Genomic DNA, 25,887 nt, shown 5'->3' on the forward strand with positions numbered 1-25,887 from the left:
TTAAATAAAAGCAAACTGCTATGAAAATGTCTAATTTGAAGAGCCTTTCACTTGATGTAAACATTCAGCACAAAGCCATGGTTATTTATGGAACCATATAGTCAACATTTTTTAAGCCCCTTTAATTATTTTTAGATTGTGGCTGGAAGTGGCTTCAGGTTGTACAGGCACAAAGTACTGTATTTATTATTGAAAGATGTTACATAACCTAGCTGGCTGATACAACTAGTGAGGTGGAATAGAGCAGCTCATGCAAATTATTTCCTCGTAAACATCTTCTATTGATGTGGCCACAGATAAACAAAAAAAGGACAGTCTGTGTCAGTGTGAGCTTCTCCTACTTCAGCTAACACACACACACACACATATTTACATTTTTCATCAGAAATACATGCAGAAAACTTCCTGTACAACCAGAGCAAACCTCTCTCCTCAGGACTCAGGAAACACAGGTAAGAACAATATTATATATATACTGTATATATTGAAGTTGAACCAAGGTGACCGTTTCATTACACTCTCCTTCAATTGAACTTTACCTTCATTTAAAGGACCGTCATTTTCAATTGGTTATTCCTGTTGCTCACCCAGGTTTCATTTGACAAATAATATTCAGTCAAATTAGCACATTGTTTATAGCCACAGACAGTAGAGGAGAGTGCTTATGCCCTGTGGGCCCCATGCAGTACAGTACAGTGTTTTCCTTTTCGTTCTATGTCAATCTCTTCTACTATCTACTGTATGCAATGTTGGCCCTCCATCAATAGTAAGAGGTCACAGTCAAGACTCTTCTCTGGTTTCTCGTTGTTTAACTTGTTTCTAACTAATTCATTAATTTTAACTACAGAGCCATGGATTGTATGTTTATAGTTTTCTTACTTACTGTAGGTCATATGACTTTATTCTGTTCATTTTTATGTCCATGTAATGTTTATTGATGTCCTCGTAAGTAGGTTTGGACAAAAGTGTCTGCTGAGAACTATAAACATAAACATATATCTATCTAAAGTGATTAAGAGAATGTACAGTATAACTATCTAAAATAATTTACCCTCTAGAAGTCAAGACCCTTTATAATTGAGAGAAAAATAATATTTTTGGAATTGGACACACATTTGATGGTACATTTGAGGAGATTACATATTTATCTGAAGAAATGTTCCCATTGATTCAAGCATGCAGATTGATGCATTACAATGCTGACCTAAAGAGTGAACAAGGATGCCCTTTACTTTAAAGCAACACAATGTAAGAATAGACATCTACCCATGGTAGACCATTGTCAATGTACTAGTTACACCTTTAGTGTGGTTTTTTCACTGTTCCATAACAAGCAATTGTTACCATTCTCCCTGTGATACAAGCACGTAAGTTATCCATGCTTCATCAAAGTTAGTACGAGGTAGTTATTTTACGGATAAAAAGAACGACATAGTGGTGTGTCCCACTTCTATGTAAGTTTGACCGAGCTTTGTCACGCTTCACCACATATTTGCATAGCCAACATTTGCATAATTTGCATTTGCATAATACTACTAATGTTAGATTTCTAGGTAACTCATTGAAAAGAGGATGGTGTTTGTTGCAACACAGACGTGATGTAATGCTATTGTGTTGTTGTGCCTTCCATCACAAACTATGATATAATCATTGGTACACCTTATGCTTCTCTGAACTTGAAAAAGGTGCTAAAATGTTAGTGTATTAGCAGGTTAGCCATGGGGCTTTGAACGTTTGTGACTTTGCATTTGTAGACATTCATTTTGTCCCAAGGTCCATCTGTAAGCATAGTATTGGATGAATAAAAACCGGCTAAGAACTCTAAATTAGCCTATGCATATGCAACGATGGGAGAGATGAGTAGGAGTTTAGGGGAAAACTATGTGTGAAGAGTAAGTCATTTAAGTAATTTACTTTTGTTTGTCTTTAAACACATACTGAATGAACACACTTAGCCTGATATCAACAGACTCACTCACCTGAGCTAAAAGACAGAGGGCAAGGCCTTGTTAAAGCGATGGTTCGGAGTTATTTCACCCTAGGGTCCTTTGCACCATGACCCTGAGCCAAACACCCTCCCAGAACGTGTTTTCCCTTGGTCGAACCCTGGTCGAGTAGCGTTGTCAGAAACGGATGAGTTTCTCCAGGTGTAATGGAACCAACTTTTATCTCGTAAATTACCCCACTAATAATGCCCTGAATGGTACGAAACCTCTACAGTAGTACAACTATGCTCTTTACTCATAAAACGAGGCATTGAAAAGTTTGTAAGTACACCAGGCATTTATTATGACCGCCGCTAGCGAAGCGGTCATATAGTGATTGTCAAAGTTTTTTTTTTTTCCCGTCATCTACTTCCTGAATTTTTGGTCAACGATACCCGGGACACCGAAACACCGGGGCACATGAAATTTGGTGGGTATGTAGCCCCACTAGACTTTTACGGAAAAACTTTTTCGTTTGGTCCCCGGGGGCCCCCCGAAACCCAAAAAATGCAGTTTTTCCTAAATAACTACCTGAACCGTGGCACCGAGGATGAAGACATTTTTATGGCATGTTGGTCTCAAGGGCCCACATCAACCTAGCCCATAATCACTCATTTGTGATTTGCACCTCCCCGGTAAAAAATGAAAATGCAATATCATTCTGCTTTAACCGCCCCTCTCTTCAGTTAAGATGTTCAGAACTGCACCAAATTTTATGTGTATGATTAACCTGCCATTCTCTGGAGGTATGCCAAGTTTCGTAGAATTTCATCCATGGGGGGTCTAAAAAAATGTAAGTTATGTGTACATTTAGTGACTGTACACCCATTGGCCTGTAGATGGCGGTGCACACATATACACACGCACACACACACCCAGGCACGCACATACTTTCGGTATCGGCAATTAGAACGGCCGATACATAATTACAAATTCAGTAGGATTAAAGATAAACCAAATATTCATCATCATCATCATGGCTGCATTTCCAGTATTGGCGATACGTAGTCGTTTGTCCACCAGATGGCGCATCGTTGCAGTGAGACGTAATTTTGTTGAAAGTTAATCTAAAGTGGGTTGGAAAAACAATGGACGCTTCCTACAAGGACTGTAGTTTACCGCAGAGAACGCCTAATAAGGATAGGACGATTTTCACATGAAATGTAATTCCCATTTCTTCTTGAAGCCGAAATAAATCTGAGAATGTTTATCGGGCATGCTTGGTTTTTACTGCAGGTACGTTAATCTTATAATATCAATAGCTATAGGACCTAGGTACAATAATGTTACTGTTAGCATTAGTTGAGTGATGGAGGCCAATTTGATTGCATTTGTAGAAAACTATAAATGCGGTTATACCAAGCAAATTGATAGCAGCACTAATTGTATCTTTCGACTGTCATCTCATTTGCTTATGACCATAACCTAGGCTACTAACAGGAGCTAAGTGAGTTAGCCACAACACGTTCGCTACGTGATGGTTTTTTAATGAAAAATATATAGGCTACCTGAAAGATGCATCCTAAACACCGGGCTGGGACATTTCTGCTCAAAGTCTCAAAAAGCATCGAGTCAACGTTCATTCCCAAACACCCATATAGGCTTAGCCTAGAAATCTAGACGCGCCCCTAGCGGCAGCAAATTATTTTGCTGCCAGGGCTAGTCTAGCAACTCTCCGTTGGCTTGTGAGCTCCAGAAATTGAAACTCAATCAGGCCAATGAAATCGTGTATAGAGTCGTTAGGTGGGCTTAACATAATGATTGATGGCAGAGTTGCAACAGTTTGGCTTGAATTCACTGCTACTTGAAAACAAATAAGATGGATGTTGCTGTTGGCGATCAGTGTGACACGAGTTAAGCTTTTATTAAGTTGGCAAACATTTGAACTAGCCAACTAGCTCCGCTGGTGGGAAACGCATGGGACTCATAGCGCTGCCGCTGTCCTATTGCGTGCAGAGGGAATTTGAAAGACAACAAATTGATTATCCCGCCCCTCGGACTGAGCACTGCGAACGGTGAGTGCCCAGACCCTACATTTTAATGTGGGTCTGGCTCGTCAGGCTAATATAGGCTACTTCAATCCTCTATTTTCAAAGGTGATTCAAGTAAGGAAGAGCATGGCCCAAAGTAAAGTAACTAGGACTGAAACTACATAATTTCGTCAAAGTGAATAATTTGTGTCAACTCGCCGCAATGTAGATTTATTAACGCACCCGCGATGATCTACATCTCCATTTAAACCAAATGTTTTAGAGCGCACCTTGAGAGATGTATCCAAGGCAGGGCTGTACCTACACATATTTGTTACACGTGCTACAAAAATCATTCTTTGCGATGGATGATTTAGTACCAACGTTACACCGGTCCAATACAATTTTGCCTATGGCTAAACTCATTTTTCAGGCATCTGACCGACCGGGTTGACACTTCAGCGTGAGAAATCGGGGGTGTGGCGTGTGAGTGTGTGAAACTAATCAAATGCGTGTGTCTCACGGCCAATGCGTGAGAGTTGGCACCTATGGCAAGGGAACATGAATCAGCCTATTATTTGCATGAACAATAACGGATGGTAGCTCTTCAACTTGGCCCGTTAAAATGTGTATAGAACAGTCTAGCAACGCATTTCATGAAGGCCCTTTTGGACATGTCAGTTATTTGCACCACTGGGTAAAACTGCATTTTGTTTTAGACTACTGGTATTTAATTTGTGCATTGACAATAAAGCTGAATATCATATGAACTAGATGACTAAACTTATGCATATGTAGAAGAAGAAACATTCACAAAAATCCATGACATGACCTCTCTTCTTGATAGCTGTTGAAAACTGCATGGAACTGACAGGGATTGTTTTGTTTAATAATAAATAAATAAATACATTATGCTGCTACCTTCTGCTTTTCTCAGATACAATGTAGCCTACAGGTGTAAGTGACATTTCATCAATCCAGTTGCAATGGATGAACTGTGATGAACTGCCCTACTTGTGATTGTTTAGAGATTTTAAAGGTTTTATAACAATGCTACAACTTTTTTGGCTATTCTACAATCTATTCACCTTTGCAGCGCCAGTAGGCTACTTTCTGTGCAGCCGCACACACACACACAGGCATGCCAAACAAGCATACACAAAAGTTTCAAGAGTGGGGGATGGAGTAAAAGATGGAGACAAATTGATTAGTGTGATTTATTTTCGCGGAACGGATGTACAGGACTGAGCGGCGGTCATATTTTGTACCGCTATGCGGTACATCTAGTTTACATAACATTTGCCTGATGGATGCTACTATCTGCTACTATACCGCTGCATCGACGTTACTTCTGTGATTTGGAAAAAGCCCTAGCCCTAGCTGGAAGCGATTACATCAACGTTTTTTGGTATATCCCAGTTTTTAATATTTTTTTTCCAAAGTGTTTACAACTTAGAGTTAGCTAATAATTATTGCAAACTGGTACTACGAACAAAATATTAGTGCATTCCTGGATCTACATCCTTATGCATGCTTCCTGCCAGGACTTTTGCAGGATTTTCCCAAATCACGGAAGTAACGTCGACGCAGCGGTATAGTAGCATTCATCAGGCAAGTGTTATTTAAAAAAAACTCCTGGTGTACTTACAAACTTTTCAATGCCTTATTTTATGAGTAAAGAGCATAGTTGTACTAATGTAGAAGTGTCGTACCATTATTACCATTAGCCATTATTAGTGGAGTAATTTACGAGATAAATGTTGGTTCCATTACGCCTGCAAAAAGTCATTCGTTTCTGACAGCGCTACTCGACCAGGGTTCGATCAAGGGAAAACACGTTCTGGGAGGGTGTTTGGCTTGGGGTCATGGTGCAAAGGACCCTAGCGTGAAATTACTCCGAACCATCGCTTTAATGTTAAAGGGACACCAGGCGAGCCTGATGCTTTTTCTCTACGAAGCTCCCCCTAGCGTCTGTACGTGTCGATACGTGTGTGAGCCCTCACTCGGTCTGAAGCTCTTTTCCTTTTCTTTGCATCTTCCGTCAAGGGTTTTTGCTGCTTCTTCGGTGGCTCTGCCAATTGTTTGCAACATTTGCTAGTGTTTCGATAGCCTGCCTCTGTGCTGGGGATGCAGGATGTAAACTGATCCTGCTTCTCGCGATGTCTGAGACTTTGTGAGACTGAAGGTTGGTGGGTCAATACGCCGAATTTGCAAGCGGGATATTCTTCCTACAGGCAGTAGGGGCGGGTGAGAGAGTCTTCATTCGCCCTGTGAGTCATTTAACCATATACCGACTTACGAAGATGATTAATTGACACAAAAACATTGGTGTCCCTTTAAGGCCGGAACAAACCAAGCCGACGGCCGACCGTTGGCAGAAAAGCAGACGGACTGATCAGTCGTCTCCCGTCTCCCTGGGTCAGTCAAAAAAGTATCTCGGAACACACCTAAGCACCGCCGACGCCGAGCGTACGTTCTGTACGTGCACAAGGTGTAGTACGTTTACATAACAGCAGGCGGCGCTAAAAGATTCAGAGCCGAAAAATTAGTGGTCTAACGTCTAGTTAGCAATAATCATAACAGGATTCGCCAATGAAACAAAATGACACTAGTTTCGTAATTCTCTGATTAAGCAATAAGAAAATATAAATATTAATATATATTGTGTACTATTTTATTGTCATTGCTTGTGTGTGATGCCAATGAAACACTCTTTCGGACACGGAATAAATAATTTATTTTTGCCTGTTAACTGAGCTAGCTAGCTGTCTAGCTAATGTTAGCACAGTAAACGGAAAGTGAATGGGAACTGCTATGTTTGGTAGCTAGGTAGCAACTAAGGACAGATTAAACTTGTATATTGTTGGAAACTAACCTGAAATAACATACATTCAGCAACTTGTTACAGTGTAGGAAAAATATGTTAGGATAGTTTATCAAAATGGGTTCATAACATACATCGCTAGACTAATGGTCACTAATCCGAGATAATAGAGGGATTCGACTTCATGTAGCAATCTTAGAAATCACCTTATGCAATAAAACAGCTGCAGGGAGCTACATGCAGTTGAATCCCCCTATTGTTTAGTCAAGGGCTAGCACTCCACCAATCAGATTGGTCATTGAGGCCGACTGCTACTGGCAGATTCAACATGTCAAATTGGCCAAAATGAACGCTGACAGCTCCTCCGACTGACGACGGCGAGGGACACACCAAACCAACTCGAGTACCCGACCTCGCCCGACTGTCCAATGACTTCCGCCGATAATCGGCTTGGTGTGTCCCGGCCTTTAAACAACAAACTGAAGGGCTTAAAGGTTGTTTCAGCGATTTCAGGCCCAAAAAAGGCCCAAACATAAATGATCACATTTATCTAATCTTTCCTAACGATACGCAAGCTTTCTGCCCCATAAGCAGTCCGTCAAAAAAAACGTGTCTCTGTAGGCAGCCTATGAGATCTGTACACAAAAACAATTGCTATCAACAAGGGTTGGCAACCCACTCAAAGGCAAAATAAAGTGTTTCAACCAATAACCGACAAGATGCGCGTTTGGGAGAGTTTTAATTGCACGGGAGGGAGGGGGAGTAGCGAGTTAGCTCTCTGTTTTGTTTGAACATCAAAAGAAGTGACGTATCCCCGCTATCGCTGATACAACCTTTATTATTGCGGGTCACTAAATGCATGGTCAGTAATCTTATTTAAATTTAGTAGAATGTCCAGTCCATATTGGGAATGTTTTCATTATCAAACGTTGGGATGGTGCAAGGCGTTTCTAGGTATCTTGATCAGTCATGGGTGTGCATTTGAAGGACTCTGCTTGCACAAGACCGTATGGAACAGTTATTCCACTAAACCATGCTTTACTAAAAACCTAGCATATAGCCTACACGCATTTGCACTCGTCTACTATTTGAACTCATTGGCAAAGTAAAAGTAACTTCACCTTGGTGTCATTCAACAACAAAACAGCAGTAAATTACTTTCACTATTGACAGGAAAAAGCAACGCTTACCCCAATAAAGTTCGAATGACTAAATAAAAAACATTTATCCTGCAGAGGAGTTGCTGCTTACTCTCATGACAGTGTGTCTTCAGCTGTGCTTCCTATTTCTCTCGCCTAATCACTTTTATCCGTCATTACCAATTTGCAAATGGTGAATAACTACTCATTGTGAGATGTATTTAGTAATATCTTTATTCTCATTATGTTTCCCCTTGTAATCATGGAATTTGTTATGTTTTGCATGGATGTGCGCTGGTGCTTGTTCGTGTGGATAAGAGAAACAGGATGCGTTGTGCACCCGCCCATATCACTGTTGATAACGCGCTCTTAAAATAACATAGCAACTAGCCATGGATTTCTGACCAGGTTTCTCTTGGTCAATGGCATAATGTGTTTTAGGTAGTGTACAATAGCGATTTTTAGACCATGCGCCAGACCCCTCCTTAGGTTGTTAATTGCCACACCCCTTGGCGCGGTGCTCAATAAAAGAGACATGCAAGATAAGAATAAACTTTGCGCTGGGATATTACAGTTTTTTCTGAATGCTTAAACACATTTTTTGTAACTATGGCTTTTTTTGCAAAACTCTACACACAAATGGCAAAACCACTCACTGAGTTCGCAAAACTAAAAGCACAAACACTGCTTTGCACTCAGTTTGCAATTTTGTAACACACACTTTGCACAACTGTAGGCACAATGGCTATTATTTACACTATTTTGCCAACTCTCTGGCACACTTTCTCATGTGAAAACTGTTTTGGATAATTAGTTCACTTTGCAATCAGCCTAAGCACTATAAATGGAGTGACAAAAAAGACAATGGAGTGAGCAGGAAGAGTGAGAAGAGAAAAAAACAGACACAAAAACAGTCTACATGTGGGGATATTGTCATGTCAGGCCTGGATACGTCATTCCAGAATATATTTTTCCCGGTGCCTTGGACTAGGACATTGCATGTGATGTAGACAGAATTTTGAGAGAGACGACCCGATGTAGACTGATTTGTTTTGTCTCAGTGAAATGCTATTTTGTGTTTTGACTTGGAAAAACACACTTGTGTTTGTTTTGATGTGTGTAAATAAACACTAATACTTGAAGTTGGGATCCCTGTATGTTTACAGAACTATGACAAAAGTATGACCTCAAACTGACATAGTCTACCTTGTGCACAGAGAAAGCAAAAGCCAGATGTGTTTTTTATTCATACCATCAGTGTGTTGTTGGCACATTGTGTGCTTATTATTGTGATGGCTTGTGTTTACTGTTTGATACGAAAACACCATTTTTACGAAGGTGTGAAGAGTTAAGCAAGGTGTGTTAGCTTTTTCAAGAGAACTACAATGTTTTGCTGATTGGGTGAGAGGTTTTACCATTGTAGAGTTTTGCAAAAAAAGCCATAGTTACAAAAAATGTGCTTAAGCAATCAGAAAAAACTGTAATCCGCTTTCTGCCAGGTTTTGCGTCACGAAATTAGGGCCCGAAGTCTCTGTTGTACACAAGATCAGGTAGGCTTCCCATTTCATGTCCTCTCTCAGCTAACACGGCATCATGTTTATGACTATTTCCACGGTAATATGATTAATCTGTTTCTTCACAGGCAGGCTGACACAGCCATGTCATTCGCAAGAAGCCCTGCAATTCTCACTGCAGTCCTGTGCATTCTATTAGGTAATTCAGCACTGAATTTAAATAGCTATTTCCTAGGAGTTTACTTCTTTGCTTCTTTGATATTGTTATTTGCTGGGTATGGGACATTTTCTTTTGAATTTCCCCTTGGGGATCAATAAAGTATCTATCTATCTATCTATCTATCTTATGTAAAATAGTTTTAGTCTGCATTTTCCGGTTTCCGGTTCCGTTTCCGGTGATTTTAAAGATGCCCCCAGCCCCACAGAGTGTAGCACTATAACTGTTTTTTTAGGGGGGGGGGGGGGATTCTGAGTCTAATCTCAAATCTCTAATCTCTAATAATTATGGTAATGGTTATGAACAGCTGTAATGTGTAGTAAATATTTCCCACAATGCACTAGTAGCTGCTGCCAAATCTGAATTCTAAGGCAGATCTTCAGTTGTGAAAGGTCCATTTGCAGTGATGCTTTAACCTCTTTCTAACTTGTGACCAGGTGTCTTCAGTAAGGGCTACAGAGTGTAATACATAACACAACAAATGTACTAAGTTTTATAATTAAATTTGTGTAACTATACTGTTCTTGTGTGGGTAAAAAACGTGGGGAAAGTACCGCATCACTAAATTAATACAGAAAATGTAGAAATATAGCCTGGTGGGCCATCCTATATCATTGAAATGTATAGTCTGGAATCGAACCATTTACCTCGCTTAATCCAAGGGGCGGGCAGAGAATTGTCTTTCAAACTGCCTAGGCATGCAATAGGCCAGCGCTACGACCATATCCGTATCCGGTCGGCAAAACGGCAAATACATCCTTCTTCGAAAGGAATAACTTAAGTGCATTGTGTTGCTCAACTTTCAAAGAAAAGCACAAGTCCAACTCCTCCAAAGTTGACGCCAACGCCGATTCAAACAACTGCTCTTCGTTAGCCATAGCCACCTTCCTTGTTCACCGTCACAGGACTGTCGTTATCCTGTTAAGCCCGCCTTAAGACTCTCTAACAAAATAGAGCGCTGTGATTGGATGAAGTCCATGGCGTCAGCCAATAGAAATCCCTATGGTTTGATACTAGACGTACAGGCTGAGCAAATTAATTTGCCGCCGCTAGGGTGCGTCTAGATTTCTAGGCTAGTAGAAATAAGCACCTGATATGTAAAGCATGAGGACATCAGTAACACTTTTTTTTTTTTACCAAACTATACAACAATGAAGTGTTATGAGTAAAGAAAGGTCTTTGGGGATACACCATTTCCAAAACAAGTGAACAAGACACTTTACTGTAATGTGTGGTAAGAGTTACCCACAGTGTACTCTCTGGATTCTAAGGCAGAACTTCAGTTGTGGAAGGTCCAGTAGCAGTGATGCTTTAACCTCTCTCTATCATGTGACCAGGTATCCATGGTCAGGGCGACTGGGGTGTGACGTATTCCTCTACCAGCATCTGTGGTTTAAAGGGGTCATTTGTGGACATTCTCTGCACTTACTCATATCCAAGTGGTCATCAAATCATAGACACATTCTGGCACATCAAATGGGAGACTGGTACAAAAGATAAAGATGACTTCAGTCTGGATCCCAGATATCAGGGGCGTGTGAAATATCTTGGTGATGAAGTTAACAACTGCACCCTACAAATCAAGGATCTGAGAGACAGTGACACTGTGGAAAAATACAGATTCAGGTTTATAACTGATGACTCAAAAGGGAAATGGAGTGGACATGAGGTCTCTCTGACACTTACAGGTTGGTAATGTGGAAAACATGTTTTAAATTAAAATAGATTTTTTCTGTATGACAATAATTGTCACAAAGGCATTCTGGTTTATCAGAAAATATGATGATCTCAGAGGGGATGAACATTATCAGGGTCGTGTGGATTATACTGAAAATAACCAGAATAGCCACACTCTGAGCATAAGAAACGTGAGCTTTGGTGATGCAAAGTTGTATACCTTTTGATTTATAACTGATAAAGGAGGGGATTTTTCTGGTGGAGATCTTGAACTCAAATGAACAGGTATTTGCATGATAATAAATAATGACGGAAGTACCCTCAAAATGGTTTGAAGTCTTAAATATACAGTATTAAGTACATAATGCAAGGGGATTTTCTTCAGGCCTAGAGCTGCTGATAGATCCTGCAACCGTGACGGAGGGAGGCAAAGTGACACTGACTTGCAGCACCACCTGCAGTCTGAGTAACAACCCCACCTACATCTGGTACAGGAACTTACAGCTTCTGGGTAACTCCCACACGACTAACAACAGGCTGGTTATAGACTCTGCCAGACCTGAAGATACAGGCAGATACTCATGTGCTGTTCAGGGACATGAGATTCTCAACTCATCTGATAGGACCCTCGAAGTCAGATGTAAGTTAATGAGATCCATGCTTTCTTTATTGTACATTTCATACATGGATTTCGAGAAAACATTGGGGACCCTTATTTCTCCTTAATTTAACCCTCATTTAAACATTTGATAATTTAGACTACAGCACATGTGAACAGAGTTGAGGAGGTTGCTGATCAGATTGCTATTTTATCATGTCCCCCATCCACTAGACTCTCCCAGGATGACCTCAGCATCACTCAACCTCTCTGGTGACATTCAGGAGGGCGACTCAGTGACTCTAACCTGCAGCAGCGATGCCAACCCACCAGTGCACAACTACACCTGGTACAGAAGGAAGCATGGATCTGAACCTGCATGGATTGGACAAGGACAAACGTACAGCATCACTAACATCAGTGCTGAACACAGTGGGCTTTACTACTGTAGGGCAGAGAACAAACATGGAGCCAACACTTCCAATGCCACATGTTTGGATGTGCACTGTGAGTACTGTGTGGTGCAGCTAGATTAAAACAATGAATCAGGCAGTCATACACACAATCTGAGCACAGGATTCATGTTTATCAGATTTCATATTACATTTGATGAGACGCTGTTGGCTGTGTACGGACCTACAACTGAGTTAAAGCTGCAGTTAGCAAGATTTTTTTGATCATATTTTCTGAAACCGATAGTATGCTCCCACAGAACAACATAAATTTGCCGGTTTTAGAAAAAAAAACACACTACCTCCACCTAGAGCCTGTTATTTGTTTTGCAAAAATCCACAGCTCCCGGTTCTTCTGGTCCAATCAGAGCAGGGCTGTGTTAGCCTGACGAGCCAGACCCACATTAAAATGTAGGGTCTGGGCACTCGCCATTCGCAGTGCTCAGTCCGAGGGGCGGGATAATCAGTTGTCTTTCAAATTCCCTCTGCGCGCAATAGGACAGCGGCAGCGCTATGAGTCCCATGCGTTTCCCACCAGCAGAGCTAGTTCAAACGTTTGCCAACTTAATAAAAGCTTAACTCATGTCACACTGTTCGCCAGCAGCATCCATCTTATTTGTTTTCAAGTAGCAGGGAATTCAAGCCAAACCGTTGCAACTCTGCCATCAATCATTATGTTAAGCCCACCTAACGACTCTATACACGATTTCATTGGCCTGATTAAGTTTCGATTTCTGGAGCTCACAAGCCAACGGAGAGTTGCTAGACTAGCCCTGGCAGCAAATGTAATTTGCTGCCGCTAGGGGCGCGTCTAGATTTCTAGGCTAGGGCTGTGTGAGATCTGACTATCAATCACAGTCTGGTACGCACTGACTAGCACAAATTTGATGAGAGGGTGCTCGGTGGTAGTGGGGGAGGGGCATGAGAGTTGTAAACATTCAACATTTTGGCTAAATCCCCTCAATCTGTCAGACTTGCCCACTGCAGCTTTCACATTCACTGTTAAAATCTTCTGGAAAGCATCCAGGGAGTGATGATATCATATGTAATTTAGTCTACATCATATTTTACATTGTACTCGACCTCATTGATGAAAGGTTTATCTATCTGATTGACATTATATTTAAAGTTTATACTATTATCATACAGTATACCTGAAATTGTACTTTAGACCTCCCTGCATGTTTTGTTAATATATTTTCCAGAGATGCACATCTGACATATGTACGATTTTGTGCGACAGCAATGCATTTGTAAATGTCTTTCTTTAGATTCAGACTTTCACAGTGGAATACAGTTTATTGCTTTGGGGGCCAGTTCAGCTGTGGTTCTGCTGTTGGTCGTGGTTGCTTCATTCTGGAGGTATGTGACAGAGCAATACTTTTTAATGTCAGATAACTGTAAATTACAACATCAGCTTCTGATTACAGAGAAAGAAAAAAATTCTGCCTTGAGAGTCCATCTGTGTTTTTTTTAACTCTACATACGCACCACAGTCAGTAACAATGTCACAAACTTTTTGATGTGTTTGGGACAGACAGAAAACAAACTCTACCAAAACCCCAAAGAGCAACACATCTAAGGTAAGCTCTGCACATAGTAGCAGTTGATGAGTAACAAACCCAAACCTACTCAGTAAATCCAGCCCCGTATATAATTTATCTTGTCAGATCACCATTACAGTATTCTACTAGAGGAATTATTTTAGCTCATTTTGTCGCTTAACTTTCACAGGAAGTCTCTAATCCTGTCTACTATAACACCTCTATGGGCTGTGGCTCTGGCCAGATAGCTGGGGCAGATTGTGATGATGAAGATGGTGATGTCAAGTATGCCAGTGTCCAGTTTACGCCCAACAAACAGCAGGATGTGCTCAGCCAGGAAGAGGACATCCAGTACGCCAGTGTCCAGTTTAAGTCCAACAAACAGCAGGATGTGCTCAGCCAGGAAGAGGACATCCAGTACGCCAGTGTCCAGTTTACGCCCAACAAACAGCAGGAAGTGCTCAGCCAGGACGAGGACGTCCAGTATGCCAACGTCCCATTCAGGAAGTCCAAACCAGAGCCCAACGTCCCTGAGCCGCCTCTGTCTGGCACATCACAGGAGGAGACCCAGTACACCTCAGTGAATCTGCAGGGACTCAGTGCTGCCCCCCAGTGAGTATTTACTGACATTGCGGGAAAATTTTACAAAGTAGAGACAAAGTCCTTTTAAGCAAGTCCCTCCACTCGGCGGCCATATAGCAACGATTTTTGGGCACTCATCGTATGGAAGCATATGGGTAGCTTTATTCAAATGAGAATGCAATCTGCAATATGCAATTCAAAAAGACATTACATTATGCAATTGACAATTCATTATGAAATTTAATATTGCAATTTGAAATAATATCCAACAAATTGTATTTTAATCTGCAAAGTGATAATGAAATCCTAAAATCAATTCCAATAATTTTGGTTAAAAAATAGAATAAACATGGATTGAATTGCATTCCATTTTGCCATGGTACTTCAGTCTCAAAGTTCAAATGGCAATTCATTTTGCATTTCAATTTTCAATATTCAGTTTCATCATTTAACTGTCAATTCGTTTTGCAATTTAATATTTAAAGTGCAATGTAGGATTGCATTTTAAAAACATATTTGGCAAAACTGTCAATGCCAGCTTGAAAAGATTTTGGATTATTTTGGGCAAAAACGTTTTGCCATCGTTTTGAGGCATTTTATTCAAATGGAAAAGAAATAGCGCCCCTCGTGATTGCATTGCACTTTGGTCACGCTCTTTGTGTTGCAAAATTCAAATGGCCAAACGAATTGACAGTTAAATGATGAAACTGAATATTGAAAATTAAAATGCAAAATGAATTGCCATTTAAATTTTGAGACTGAAGTACCATGGCAAAATGGAATGCAATTCAATCCATGTTTATTCTATTTTTTAACCAAAATTATTGGAATTGATTTTAGGATTTCATTGTCACTTTGCAGATTAAAATACAATTTGTTGGATATTATTGCAAATTGCAATATTAAATTGCATAATGAATTGTCAATTGCTTAATGTAATGTCTTTTTGAATTGCATATTGCAGATTGCATTCTCATTTGAATAAAGCTACTCATATGCTTCCATATCATCGGGCACCATATTCAGCAGAAATGCGCGTGCGCAAGGCTTCACGACACCAATCTTGCTCCTGTGGCGAGTTCACAACACATGATTGGGAAGATGTCTTCACAACACCACATATGATTGGCTCAATGTATTCACTTCACACCACATGATTGGCTCAATGTATTTACATGTCGACGTTTTGCCGAGGAAGGGGTGGGATATGTGTAGACAACGGCCATATTGGCGTTACAAACTAACCCCATGCATTTCTATGGAGGATTTTTTAAGTGCTGTGTCTCCTCATTAGAAAGTCTCTGGTAGAGACAACATGAGTTATTCTGAGCCACTACAGTTTGTTTTAATTTGTTATGTGGATGGTGCATTGCACTTTACTAGGGGATGCTGTACAGTGCCTATAGAAAGTATTCACCCCCCTTGGATATTTCCACTTTTATTTATTTTATAAATGGAATCTCGATCAATGTAATTTGGCATATTTTATTATAATTGACAAACATCTCATCTTTAATGTCAAAGCAAAAGCAGATTTCTACAAAGTAATGTTAATTAATTAAAATATATAATGCAAAACAAGTGATTGCATAAATATCCACCCCCTTCAAGTCAGATGAACCTTTGGCCACAATTAAAGCATGGAGCCTGTGTGGCTAGATCTCAGTTAGGCTTGCACTGATCTTGATACTGTGATTTTGCTCCATTTTTCTTTGTAAAACTGCTCAAGCTCTGTCGGGTTGAAAGGGGATCAGGTGTGAACAGCTGTTTTCAAGTCCAGCCACATATTTTCTATAGGGTTGAGGTCGGGGCTTTGACTCGGTCTCTCAAGAACATTCACCTTGCGGTCTTTAAAGCATGTCTGTGTAGTTTGTACAATGTAGTTTGGGATGTTCAGTGACAGTATTTGTATCCATCCCATCACTTATGCTTTTCAGTAACCTTTTAAGTTGTTTGGAGTGTTATTTTGTCTTCATGGTGGGATTATAGTCAGGAATACTGATTGACCAGTGACTGGACCTTCCAGACGCAGGTGTCTTTATATTACTATACTGTACACATTCACTGCACTCAGGTGATCCCCATTTCACTAATTGTGGGACTATTAGCACCAATGGGCTGGACCACTGTTGATTTAGTCACTTTAAGAGGGGTGAATATGCAATCGCCTATTTTGCATTTTACATTTTTAATTAATTAACATTTTGCTTTATAGAAATTTGTGTTCACTTTGACATTAAAGAGGGGATATTTGTAAATTATTTGTAAGAAAAGGCCAAATTAAATAGACAAACATTAAATAGACAAACATTCCATTTGTTAAAGCAATAAAGGGGGAAATATTCAAGGGGGTGAATACTTTGTAAAGGCACTATATTTGCCTGTGTGTGTGTTGAATGAATGAATATGACTGGAAGTTCAACATTCTTAATTTGAAACTTGAGCTGCAGCATCTCTGTCTTTTAATGCAAACCTCAATCTGCAACAGAGTACATTTTCCAACCAGTAAATACAAGATGTTTCAAGTAAAAGATAGTCATGTGTCACGTTTCAGCAAAACTCCTGAGGTGCATTCAAATTCTGCAAACATTGGCGAATGTTTGTGTCGAACAAGTTTTCTCTGAACAGCTAAATTTGAATGATTTGGTGTTAACATTCCATTGCAATGGTCTAATTGCATTTTTACCTTTGTCAAGCTCACGTCCAGCTCCACTGAACGTTTGCGGATAACTACCTCTTCAGACTGTTTGCGAGTGTTTGCAAACGTTCACCAAAAAACTCAAGGCAAAAAGTAACTTGTTTGCAAACATTCTCAAACATTCGCCTATGTGTGTGAATTTGAATGCACCTCTGATCAGCCTTGCATTAGTAAGACATGCCTTAGCCCATGTCAACCTATGGCAGCAATACATACTGTATGTCACAGTGAACTTCTCTGATAAATCAGCACACTTCTCTGATGCTTCTCCACAGAACAGGGGTTGAATCTGTGATCTACAGTGCCATCAATACACATTCCAAACCATAACAGCAAGACAGCACGGTTTGAAGAAGAAGCCCAAACTAGAACGACAAGAGACTACGGTCTGATATTACAGTTTTTCACAATAGCTAAAACACTAAACTCCATCCTCTCAACCAAATTCTCAGTTACCTGAACACATTTCTTGAATCGATCACTCTTTTGGCAAAACCTTAAACAGTTTTCACAAATAAAACACAATTTGCATGGTGATGTTCTTGTGATGCATAATGGTAACCACAACTGGCACAAGTTTAACATTTACAGTTTTTTACAATTGTTTACACACGTTTTCAAAACTCTGTGTCTATTTTTCAAAACTCCACACACAAAACCCACAATTGCTCACACAAAATGCAAAATGCCTCAAATCTCCAACAAAATGACACACAACATTCAAAATGTCAAAAACACATCTTTAAAGCAAACATTCGCCTCACATTACCAACACTTTTGTCATAATATGACATTTTGGATACATCATGTACACACTGTTGCTCAAAACCTAAAGCTCTTCTGTCTTAGGGTTTATATATGTATTTCCATACAAGAGTGAAAGTTACGGTATCAACAAAGAGAAGTTGAAATACACAGTAAATGCAAGCAATATTGAAGCCAAAAATAGTGATTTTTCCCAAATAATTTGCTGTTGCGAATACAGTATTTTACAGCAAACAAGAAAAAAAAGCAAAGAAGAATACAGTGACCACCAGATGTACATGTAGTTTTGAAAACACTGATTTTGTGTGTGTGTGGGGGGGGGGGGGGGGGGTGTCAAACAAAAATAGAGTAAAAAGAAAATTTTTACATAAAGTCAACTTTTTGTAGAACATTACTGTAAGATAAAGTCAGATTACTGTAATTTTCAAAGTATCTGCATTGGTTCTGAATATTTCAACCGGAAATCCTCTAGGAGCAGATTGAAACTGTCCATACCTATATAGAGAGTATATCTATTCATAGACCTATACTAAGGCAATGATTGGATGGTGTTCAGTAAAGTAAAGAGTGTTTACACATGTGAAGAGAAAGAGTGAAGCACTGGTGATTTAGTGTGGCATTTTGATGGGTTGTGTTTGAAGAACGAAATCAAGTTACTTCCTGTTAGATTTTTGTGTGTTAGGTAGAAAATTCTGTGTGATGTTTTGCAAAATGTGTTTTAGTCAATTGAAAACTGAGTCAAACACTGAGAATTAGTGTATGGTTTTGCAGATTTGGTGTCGGGTTTGGTGTTTGGAGGACATGTTTAGAAAATTGTGTGACAAGCAAAGATTTAGTGTGTAAGCAGTTGAAAAAAACTGTAAAGAAAGCACAAATGCCATATGTTAAACATAACTACTCAAAATTGATCACACTTGTTTTAAATGATGTGACACAACCAATATTAGCTATTTCAGACTGTAAACAGGTAGCTAAACAGTGCAGGTTCATATAAAACATTGTAGGTAGACTACAACATAATTCTCACTTACAGTACTGAGTATTCATTTTTTTCCTACCCTTTTCTCAAAACTGTAAACACACACTTCCATTATCAATACTTATGTTTACTGGATTTAGAGTAAATGTTGAATCCACTGAGTTATGAAATCTTTTTTTAAATGCAATATGCATTTACTGTATTGTAAACAATGAACATTTCTCCTGGAGCTATATGACCGGTACTGAACACTGTTTTCCATTTTTTTTATGTTAGCGTCTAATGACTGCTCAGTAGTGTTTTCATTTTGACTGCTTTGTGAGATGATCTGAAGACAGTTTGGCTTTCAGCACAGGTACAACTGTTTTGAGGCGATTGTTCAGTTTTGCGGTGGTTGTCAGAGGTTTTGTGAATATAGTTTGAGATTTGGGGTTTGTGTTTACAGTTTTGAGAAAAGGGTGGAAGGTTTCAAAAAAACGTGTTTTAACAATTGTGAAAAACTGTAAGATTATCTGATGATTAGTGATGCTTGCAATGAGTAGTTATTGATGTATTATTTGAAACCTCAGTTTTTTTTTTCTTTTTCATTTCTGGAGAGCACTTTTTTTTTTTTTAAATTTCAAGATCTGTAACCTAATTACCTGTCTATTAACCCAGGTTGATTGGTTTTACAACAATGTCTTCCACTGTAAGGTTAGTCTACACAGGGGAAGGCTGGAATATACTGTGATATATCCAACATCAACTCCATCCTTAAAGGAACACAATTGCACTTTGTTTTATTTAAAAATAAATACTACTAAATAATTTTGATGCTACAATAACTTACAATAGGCTACAGAGAATAAAGTATCTGACATTGATGTGATCATGTAACGTTGTTGATCGGGTTAGATCACGACCCATTTACTCATTTGTTTGGTAAAACTAAGGCCATGCATTTCTATGGAGGATTTTTTGAGTGCTATGTCTCCTCATTAGAAAGTCTCTGACACAGCACTCAAAAAATCCTCCACAGAAATGCATGGGGTAGAACACATTAATGTGTTATTTTTAGTCCCGCTCCCGCCCGCATCTGTATAGATAGCCTATTCAGTTTTTCTTTCTGTTTCACGAAAGGAGCACACACACCTGAGAAAGACTCCAGATGTCAGTTTCTTGGTTCTGAATGTAGGCTAATAACTGAAGTAGGCCTAGCCTGGTGCCCTCTTCCTCTGTCATGCTTTCGATTTTGAGTTTTGACAATGAGCAGCAGGAACAAATTGAACCCACGTAAACGACAATATAGCCTCCTGACTACCAAGAAAAAAAATATCTCCAAATTCTTCTTTTTGAAAAAAATGTTTTTATTTAAGAAATATAAAGTGTCCATTACAGTGGACTTCATAACACCGTACACATAAAACTGAATCAAAAATAAGTAAAAAAGAGAAAAAAATGGAGGTAGTAACTACAAATGTCCACGGCGGAGGACAATTGTTTAACACTCTCCTATGATGGTAAAACATTGTTACATTACTTCAGAAAATTATTTTAAGTATTTTTAAGAGATTCATAGAAAAAACAACAACATTTTAAATGTTAAATGCTCAACTAACTTGATTAAGCGCTTACTTTTCTTCTTTCCATAAAATGTCCTTTTGGTGATGGCCGCCATTTTCTTTGAAGAGGAAGAGGAAGTTCCCAAAACCCCACCCCCATACATGTTATACCATTTAAAAGCCCTAAATGTCCTCTTTAGAGAACAAAAGGAATTAGCTCAATAGAATGTATGGTGTGGGAGTTATTCTGGTTTATAAAGGTCCTCTAGAGAGGACAAAATTGAACTGCTGGTAGTCAGGAGGATAGGCTATAGGCCTGCTATCCGTCAGTTATGCTTAAACCCCGTTTTTTAATGCTGCCTAACAGAACATCCAGCTGAACTGTAGTTATGAACACCATTTTAATCATTTCCATATTTAATTTTACGCACATATTTAATTTGTGGGAGTGCAGTGAATCATCGGTTTGTCCCGCACCTGCGAACGCACCTCTCTCATCCCGCCCGCTCCCGCAAAGAGCTTTCAAAAGTTGTCCCGCGCCGCACTCTTTTGCTTCGGGACCCACGGGTCCCGCGGGTCTACTGCGGGAGTGCAAACCTCTACATGGGGTTACTTTGTAACGCCAATATGGCCGTTGTCTACACATATCCCACCCCTTCCTAGGCAAAACGTCGACATGTGAATACATTGAGCCAATCATTTGATGTGATGTGAATACATTGAGCCAATCATATGGTGTGTTGTGAAGACATCGTGCCAATCATGTGTTGTGAAATCGCCGCTGGAGCATAATAAAGCGTTGCAATATGGCCGCCGAGAGGGACTTGCCTAAAAGGACTTTGGTAATATTGACACCAAGGGGCATAAAGGGTCCTGCAGATGATATGCTTTCTGAGGCAACTGAAAAACCGATCTATTTTTTTCGAACGTGTGCGGCGTTATCACGCCTTGTATTGCTACTGCCATTGCCAGCCCTACACAGGTTAACAGGGGAACTACACCGGGCCCTGTAGTGAAAAGCTAATGGATTAATGGCGGTACATTTCCAGCCCTGTAGTAAAAAGCTACTGGATTAATGGCGGTACATTTCTCTTATTGGTGAGGCACACACAAATATCGGAGACTGTCAGTATAACAGTTCCGAACCTACATAAACTTCAAATTACTGCATGTTCGATTTTCACTCTCGGTGTCTGGCATTGCAGCTCAAATGTTATTCCTCATTCTGTCCCAAGTCGCCTGGATAAAGTCTGACAATATAAATGTTACACAACAGACGCCATTGAAGAGATTGCCTTCCTATGTAGACTTGGGTGGCTCTTAAAAGAGCCTTTGTTTACCGTTTTTTCTTTACAGATTTCTCAGTCTTCTTGGGTAGCAGCACAGCCTGAATATTTGGCAGTACACCACCCTGTGCGATAGTGACTCCACCGAGAAGCTTGTTCAGCTCTTCGTCGTTGCGTACAGCCAGCTGCAAATGGCGGGGGATGATACGAGTCTTCTTGTTGTCACGAGCGGCATTACCAGCCAACTCAAGAATCTCAGCAGTTAGGTACTCGAGCACAGCGGCGAGATAGACCGGGGCACCAGCTCCAACACGCTGGGCATAGTTACCTTTGCGTAACAGCCTGTGCACACGGCCCACGGGAAACTGAAGTCCAGCTCTTGACGAGCGAGATTTAGCAAAGTCCTTTTAGGCAAGTCCCTCCACTCAGCGGCCATATAGCAACGATTTTTGGGCACTCATCGGGCACCCTATTCAGCAAAAATGCGCGTGCGCAAGGCTTCACGACACCAATCTTGCTCCTGCGGCGAGTTCACAACACATGATTGGGAAGATGTCTTCACAACACCACATATGATTGGCTCAATGTCGACGTTTTGCCGAGGAAGGGGTGGGATATGTGTTGACAACGGCCATATTGCCCTTACAAACTAACCCCATGCATTTCTATGGAGGATTTTTTAAGTGCTGTGTCTCCTCATTAGAAAGTCTCTGGATTTAGCCTTAGCTCTAGCCTTGCCTCCTGTTTTGCCTCTTCCGCTCATTTTACTAGTGATTCCTGTCGTTGAAACGTTCTACACGGAGTAGGCTAATGAAGCCATTATATTATCTCCTTGCCGCAGTGTGTCTCAGTGGCTGGCTTTTATGCTGAGAGCCAATCAATAGCTTACACTCTGACAAAAGGTCTAGAAATGATTGGTTCCTCCTCCCTTTACCACTTTTCCAAACAATGAGGACTGTGGCAAGTTAGTAACTTCATTCTCCCATTTTAACGACAGAAATTGTTGTCCGAGATTTCCTAAACAATGATATGAAGACTATGGCCATCATAGTTAAACTGTTGTTGGCTGTAACAAGCCGGCCAACTGAATGTATTACATATCTTGTGCGTTAGAGTATTTGTTACAGGGAATGAATGAGGCCAGTAGATCGACCACACACACAAAATATGCTTGCTACAGTGTATTAAACAGCAGTCTTTGGCAGAATAGGCTATTCTGTAGATGACGTAGACCGAGGGGGTATTCCATCAACCTCGCTAAAGGCCAAACCTGGCTTATTTCGATAAGTCTCGCTAATTTTAATGAGAATTCCGTTCCATTAATGAGGTTAATGTGAATCCCAGCTTGGTAACCATGGGAATTTATGCCACAGAACTAACCTGCTCCGTGGCAGGTTCACTTTCAAGCTAAATTAAGCTGTGTTGCAAAAAAAAACAATCAGTCGGAAAACGAGTCCAAAAAGATGGTTCCGTCAACCTGCTCTCGTCACCTGTAGCCTACAACTTAAAAAATAGAAGTAGGCCTATAGAAATGTTTTTTTCCGACAGTACACCAAGCATGGATTTACACATTCACTAGCTCCAAGGAATGTATGAAGATTATACGATTAAAAATGTTTTAACTTCACATACGTGTGGTTCTAGCAACCTTGCTACTCTGCGTCACTTACGTTCGGTGGTGGTGTAACGTGCAGCGAGACGGCATAGGAAAGGAATTACATTCTTGCGTGTTCGCAGGTTCGCTTCCCATTCGAAGTATTAAGGCTCCATAGTTTATCACCTTGCTAATGGCATTTTTAGTTATAATCTTATAATGATGAAAGACATATGTCTACTGCTGATAAAGGGTCATGCACATTTTGGTAGGCTGTTCAGTGACCGCTTTGCCAGTGGGCTACAGCTATAGCCTATCTGATGCAAGCAAAAGGATAATTCTGCAGCCAGCTAATAATTAAAACTGCTTCATGTGTCGACGATTGTTCATGAATGTCAAATCAACTGTGTGCTACACAGATAAAATATTAGGCATAAATTGAATTGAAAGCCATTGCATTTCAGATAATTTTATTTCAAAACACTTTGGGACTTATGGGAGACAATAGGATGGACGACATTCGGTTGCTAAGATCAGCAAACAAGACAGTGAGTAACTGCTGCGTGACTGTTATCACTGAATCATGGCTCAACGATAACATCCCCGACTCTGCTATACACCTGGAGCAGCTAACGTGCTATCGAGCTGACCGAGCCCTAGCAGACAAAAGACGTGGTGGAGGAGTTTGTGTTTACACACATGATGCTTGGTGCCGAGACGCTACGGTAGTACACAGACACTGCTCTCCACTGGCGGAGTTTATGATAATTAAGTGCCGACCCTTCTACCTCCCCAGGGAATTCACCGCGATTCTGCTGGTCGCGGTGTACATCCCCCCCAGCAACAAAAACAGTGACAGGAGCATGGCACTGAATGAGCTGTATCGGGCCGTCAGTGAACAACAAAGTGAACACCCGGATGCCTTCACAATCATCGCTGGAGACTTCAATCACGCCAATCTCAAAACTGTACTACCAAAATTTCACCAACATGTAAACTTCCCAACAAGAGGACAAAACACCCTGGACCTTGTTTACACCCCACAGAAAGAAGCCTACAAAGCCAAACCCCTCCCCCACATCGGGCAATCAGACCACATTAGCATCCTGCTGCTGCCCCGATACAGACAAAGAGCAAAAGTCACCAAACCGGTTCTGAAGGAGGTGAGAATGTGGCCGGAGGGGGCCGTCTCACAACTTCAGGACTGCTTTGAAACAACAGACTGGGATATCTTCAAAACAGCTGCCACCCACAACAACCACATTGACATTGAGGAATACACAGACACTGTGACCTCCTACATCACCAAATGCATCGATGATGTTACAGAAATAAAACACATCACCACTCGGGCCAACCAGAAGCCATGGCTGACAGGAGACGTCCACAGACTGCTGAGGGCCAGAGACAAAGCCTTCAGAGCTGGAGATGTAGCTGGCCTAAGAACAGCGAGGGCTAACCTGTCCCAGGGCATCAGGAAGGCAAAAAAGGATTACACAGACAAAATAAGAACACACTTCAAAGACAGCAGAGATGCACAGAGCCTATGGCAGGGCATACAGGCCATCACTGACTACAAGCCTGCGCCACGGAGCTGTGAGAACAACACCTCTCTGCTAAATGACCTGAACAGTTTTTTCGCCCGTTTTGAAGCACAAAATGACACTCACCCACAGAAAACCCCACCTCCCCCCCACGACCAACCCCTGTACCTGTCCTCTGCCAGCGTGAAGAGGACACTAGCCACCATTAACCCACGCAAAGCAGCAGGCCCAGACAACATACCAGGACGAGTGTTGAAGGACTGTGCAGAAGAGCTGAAGGATGTTTTTACAGACATTTTCAACACCTCTCTGGAGCAAGCAGTCATCCCATCACTTTTCAAAACTGCCACCATCATACCCGTGCCAAAGAAATCATCACCATCATGCTTCAATGACTACCGTCCTGTAGCACTCACGCCCATAATCATGAAGTGCTTCGAACGGCTAGTCATGTCACACATCAAAGCCACCCTACCCCCCACCATGGACCCCTTCCAGTTTGCATACCGAGCCAAACGATCCACGGAGGATGCAATCTGCTCTGCCCTCCATCCAGCCCTCACCCACTTAGACAATAAAGACTCATATGTGAGAATGCTGTTCATAGACTTCAGTTCAGCATTCAATACCATAATACCACAACAACTCATCAGCAAACTGGACAAGCTAGGATTCAGTACCTCCCTCTGCAACTGGCTGTTGGATTTCCTGTTGCAGAGACCACAAGCAGTACGTGTCGGGGACAACACCTCAAGCACTCTGACCCTGAGCACGGGGGCCCCTCAAGGGTGTGTGCTCAGCCCCCTGCTCTTCACACTGCTAACACATGACTGTACAACCACTCACAGCTCCAACCATCTGGTGAAGTTTGCGGACGACACAACACTGGTGGGCCTCATCACTAAGGGCGATGAGGCTCACTACAGAGAAGAAGTAGACCTGCTGGCTAAATGGTGCAAAGACAACAACCTCCTGCTA

General features: G+C 40.9%; 2 protein-coding genes across 2 annotated transcripts; one reads left to right on the plus strand and one right to left on the minus strand.

The window, feature by feature from the left end:
- Nucleotides 1-274: 274 nt before the first annotated feature.
- On the plus strand, nt 275-17,778 carry LOC121718595 (B-cell receptor CD22-like). The gene is made up of 9 exons (XM_042103651.1): nt 275-452; nt 9,561-9,631; nt 10,987-11,337; nt 11,712-11,966; nt 12,159-12,431; nt 13,648-13,738; nt 13,914-13,959; nt 14,111-14,532; nt 17,476-17,778. The coding sequence occupies exons 2-9, from the start codon at nt 9,577-9,579 to the stop codon at nt 17,528-17,530; spliced, it is 1,548 nt and encodes a 515-aa protein (XP_041959585.1). The 5' UTR covers nt 275-452; nt 9,561-9,576; the 3' UTR covers nt 17,531-17,778.
- Nucleotides 17,779-21,698: 3,920 nt separating this feature from the next.
- On the minus strand, nt 21,699-23,476 carry LOC121718452 (histone H2A, sperm-like). The gene is made up of 3 exons (XM_042103465.1): nt 23,442-23,476; nt 21,826-22,113; nt 21,699-21,735 (listed from the first exon to the last, which is right to left on the minus strand). The coding sequence occupies exons 1-3, from the start codon at nt 23,474-23,476 to the stop codon at nt 21,699-21,701; spliced, it is 360 nt and encodes a 119-aa protein (XP_041959399.1).
- Between the last annotated feature and the right edge of the window lie 2,411 nt (nt 23,477-25,887).

This window comes from Alosa sapidissima, chromosome 9 (genome assembly GCF_018492685.1).
Source record: "Alosa sapidissima isolate fAloSap1 chromosome 9, fAloSap1.pri, whole genome shotgun sequence".
Lineage (NCBI taxonomy): Eukaryota > Metazoa > Chordata > Actinopteri > Clupeiformes > Clupeidae > Alosa > Alosa sapidissima.

Excerpts from the sequence above, each read along its gene's own strand:
- LOC121718452 (XM_042103465.1), bottom strand. The coding sequence starts at position 23,476 with ATGCCGTCTCGCTGCACGTTACACCACCACCGAAC. Across the intron at positions 22,114-23,441 it reads ACGTTACACCACCACCGAAC|GCTGTTACGCAAAGGTAACT; the intron begins GTAAGTGACGCA and ends CCGTGTGCACAG. Across the intron at positions 21,736-21,825 it reads AAATCTGTAAAGAAAAAACG|ACTTTATCCAGGCGACTTGG; the intron begins GTAAACAAAGGC and ends TTATATTGTCAG.
- LOC121718595 (XM_042103651.1), top strand. The coding sequence starts at position 9,577 with ATGTCATTCGCAAGAAGCCCTGCAATTCTCACTGCAGTCCTGTGCATT. Across the intron at positions 9,632-10,986 it reads AGTCCTGTGCATTCTATTAG|GTATCCATGGTCAGGGCGAC; the intron begins GTAATTCAGCAC and ends TCATGTGACCAG. Across the intron at positions 13,739-13,913 it reads GTGGTTGCTTCATTCTGGAG|ACAGAAAACAAACTCTACCA; the intron begins GTATGTGACAGA and ends TGTTTGGGACAG.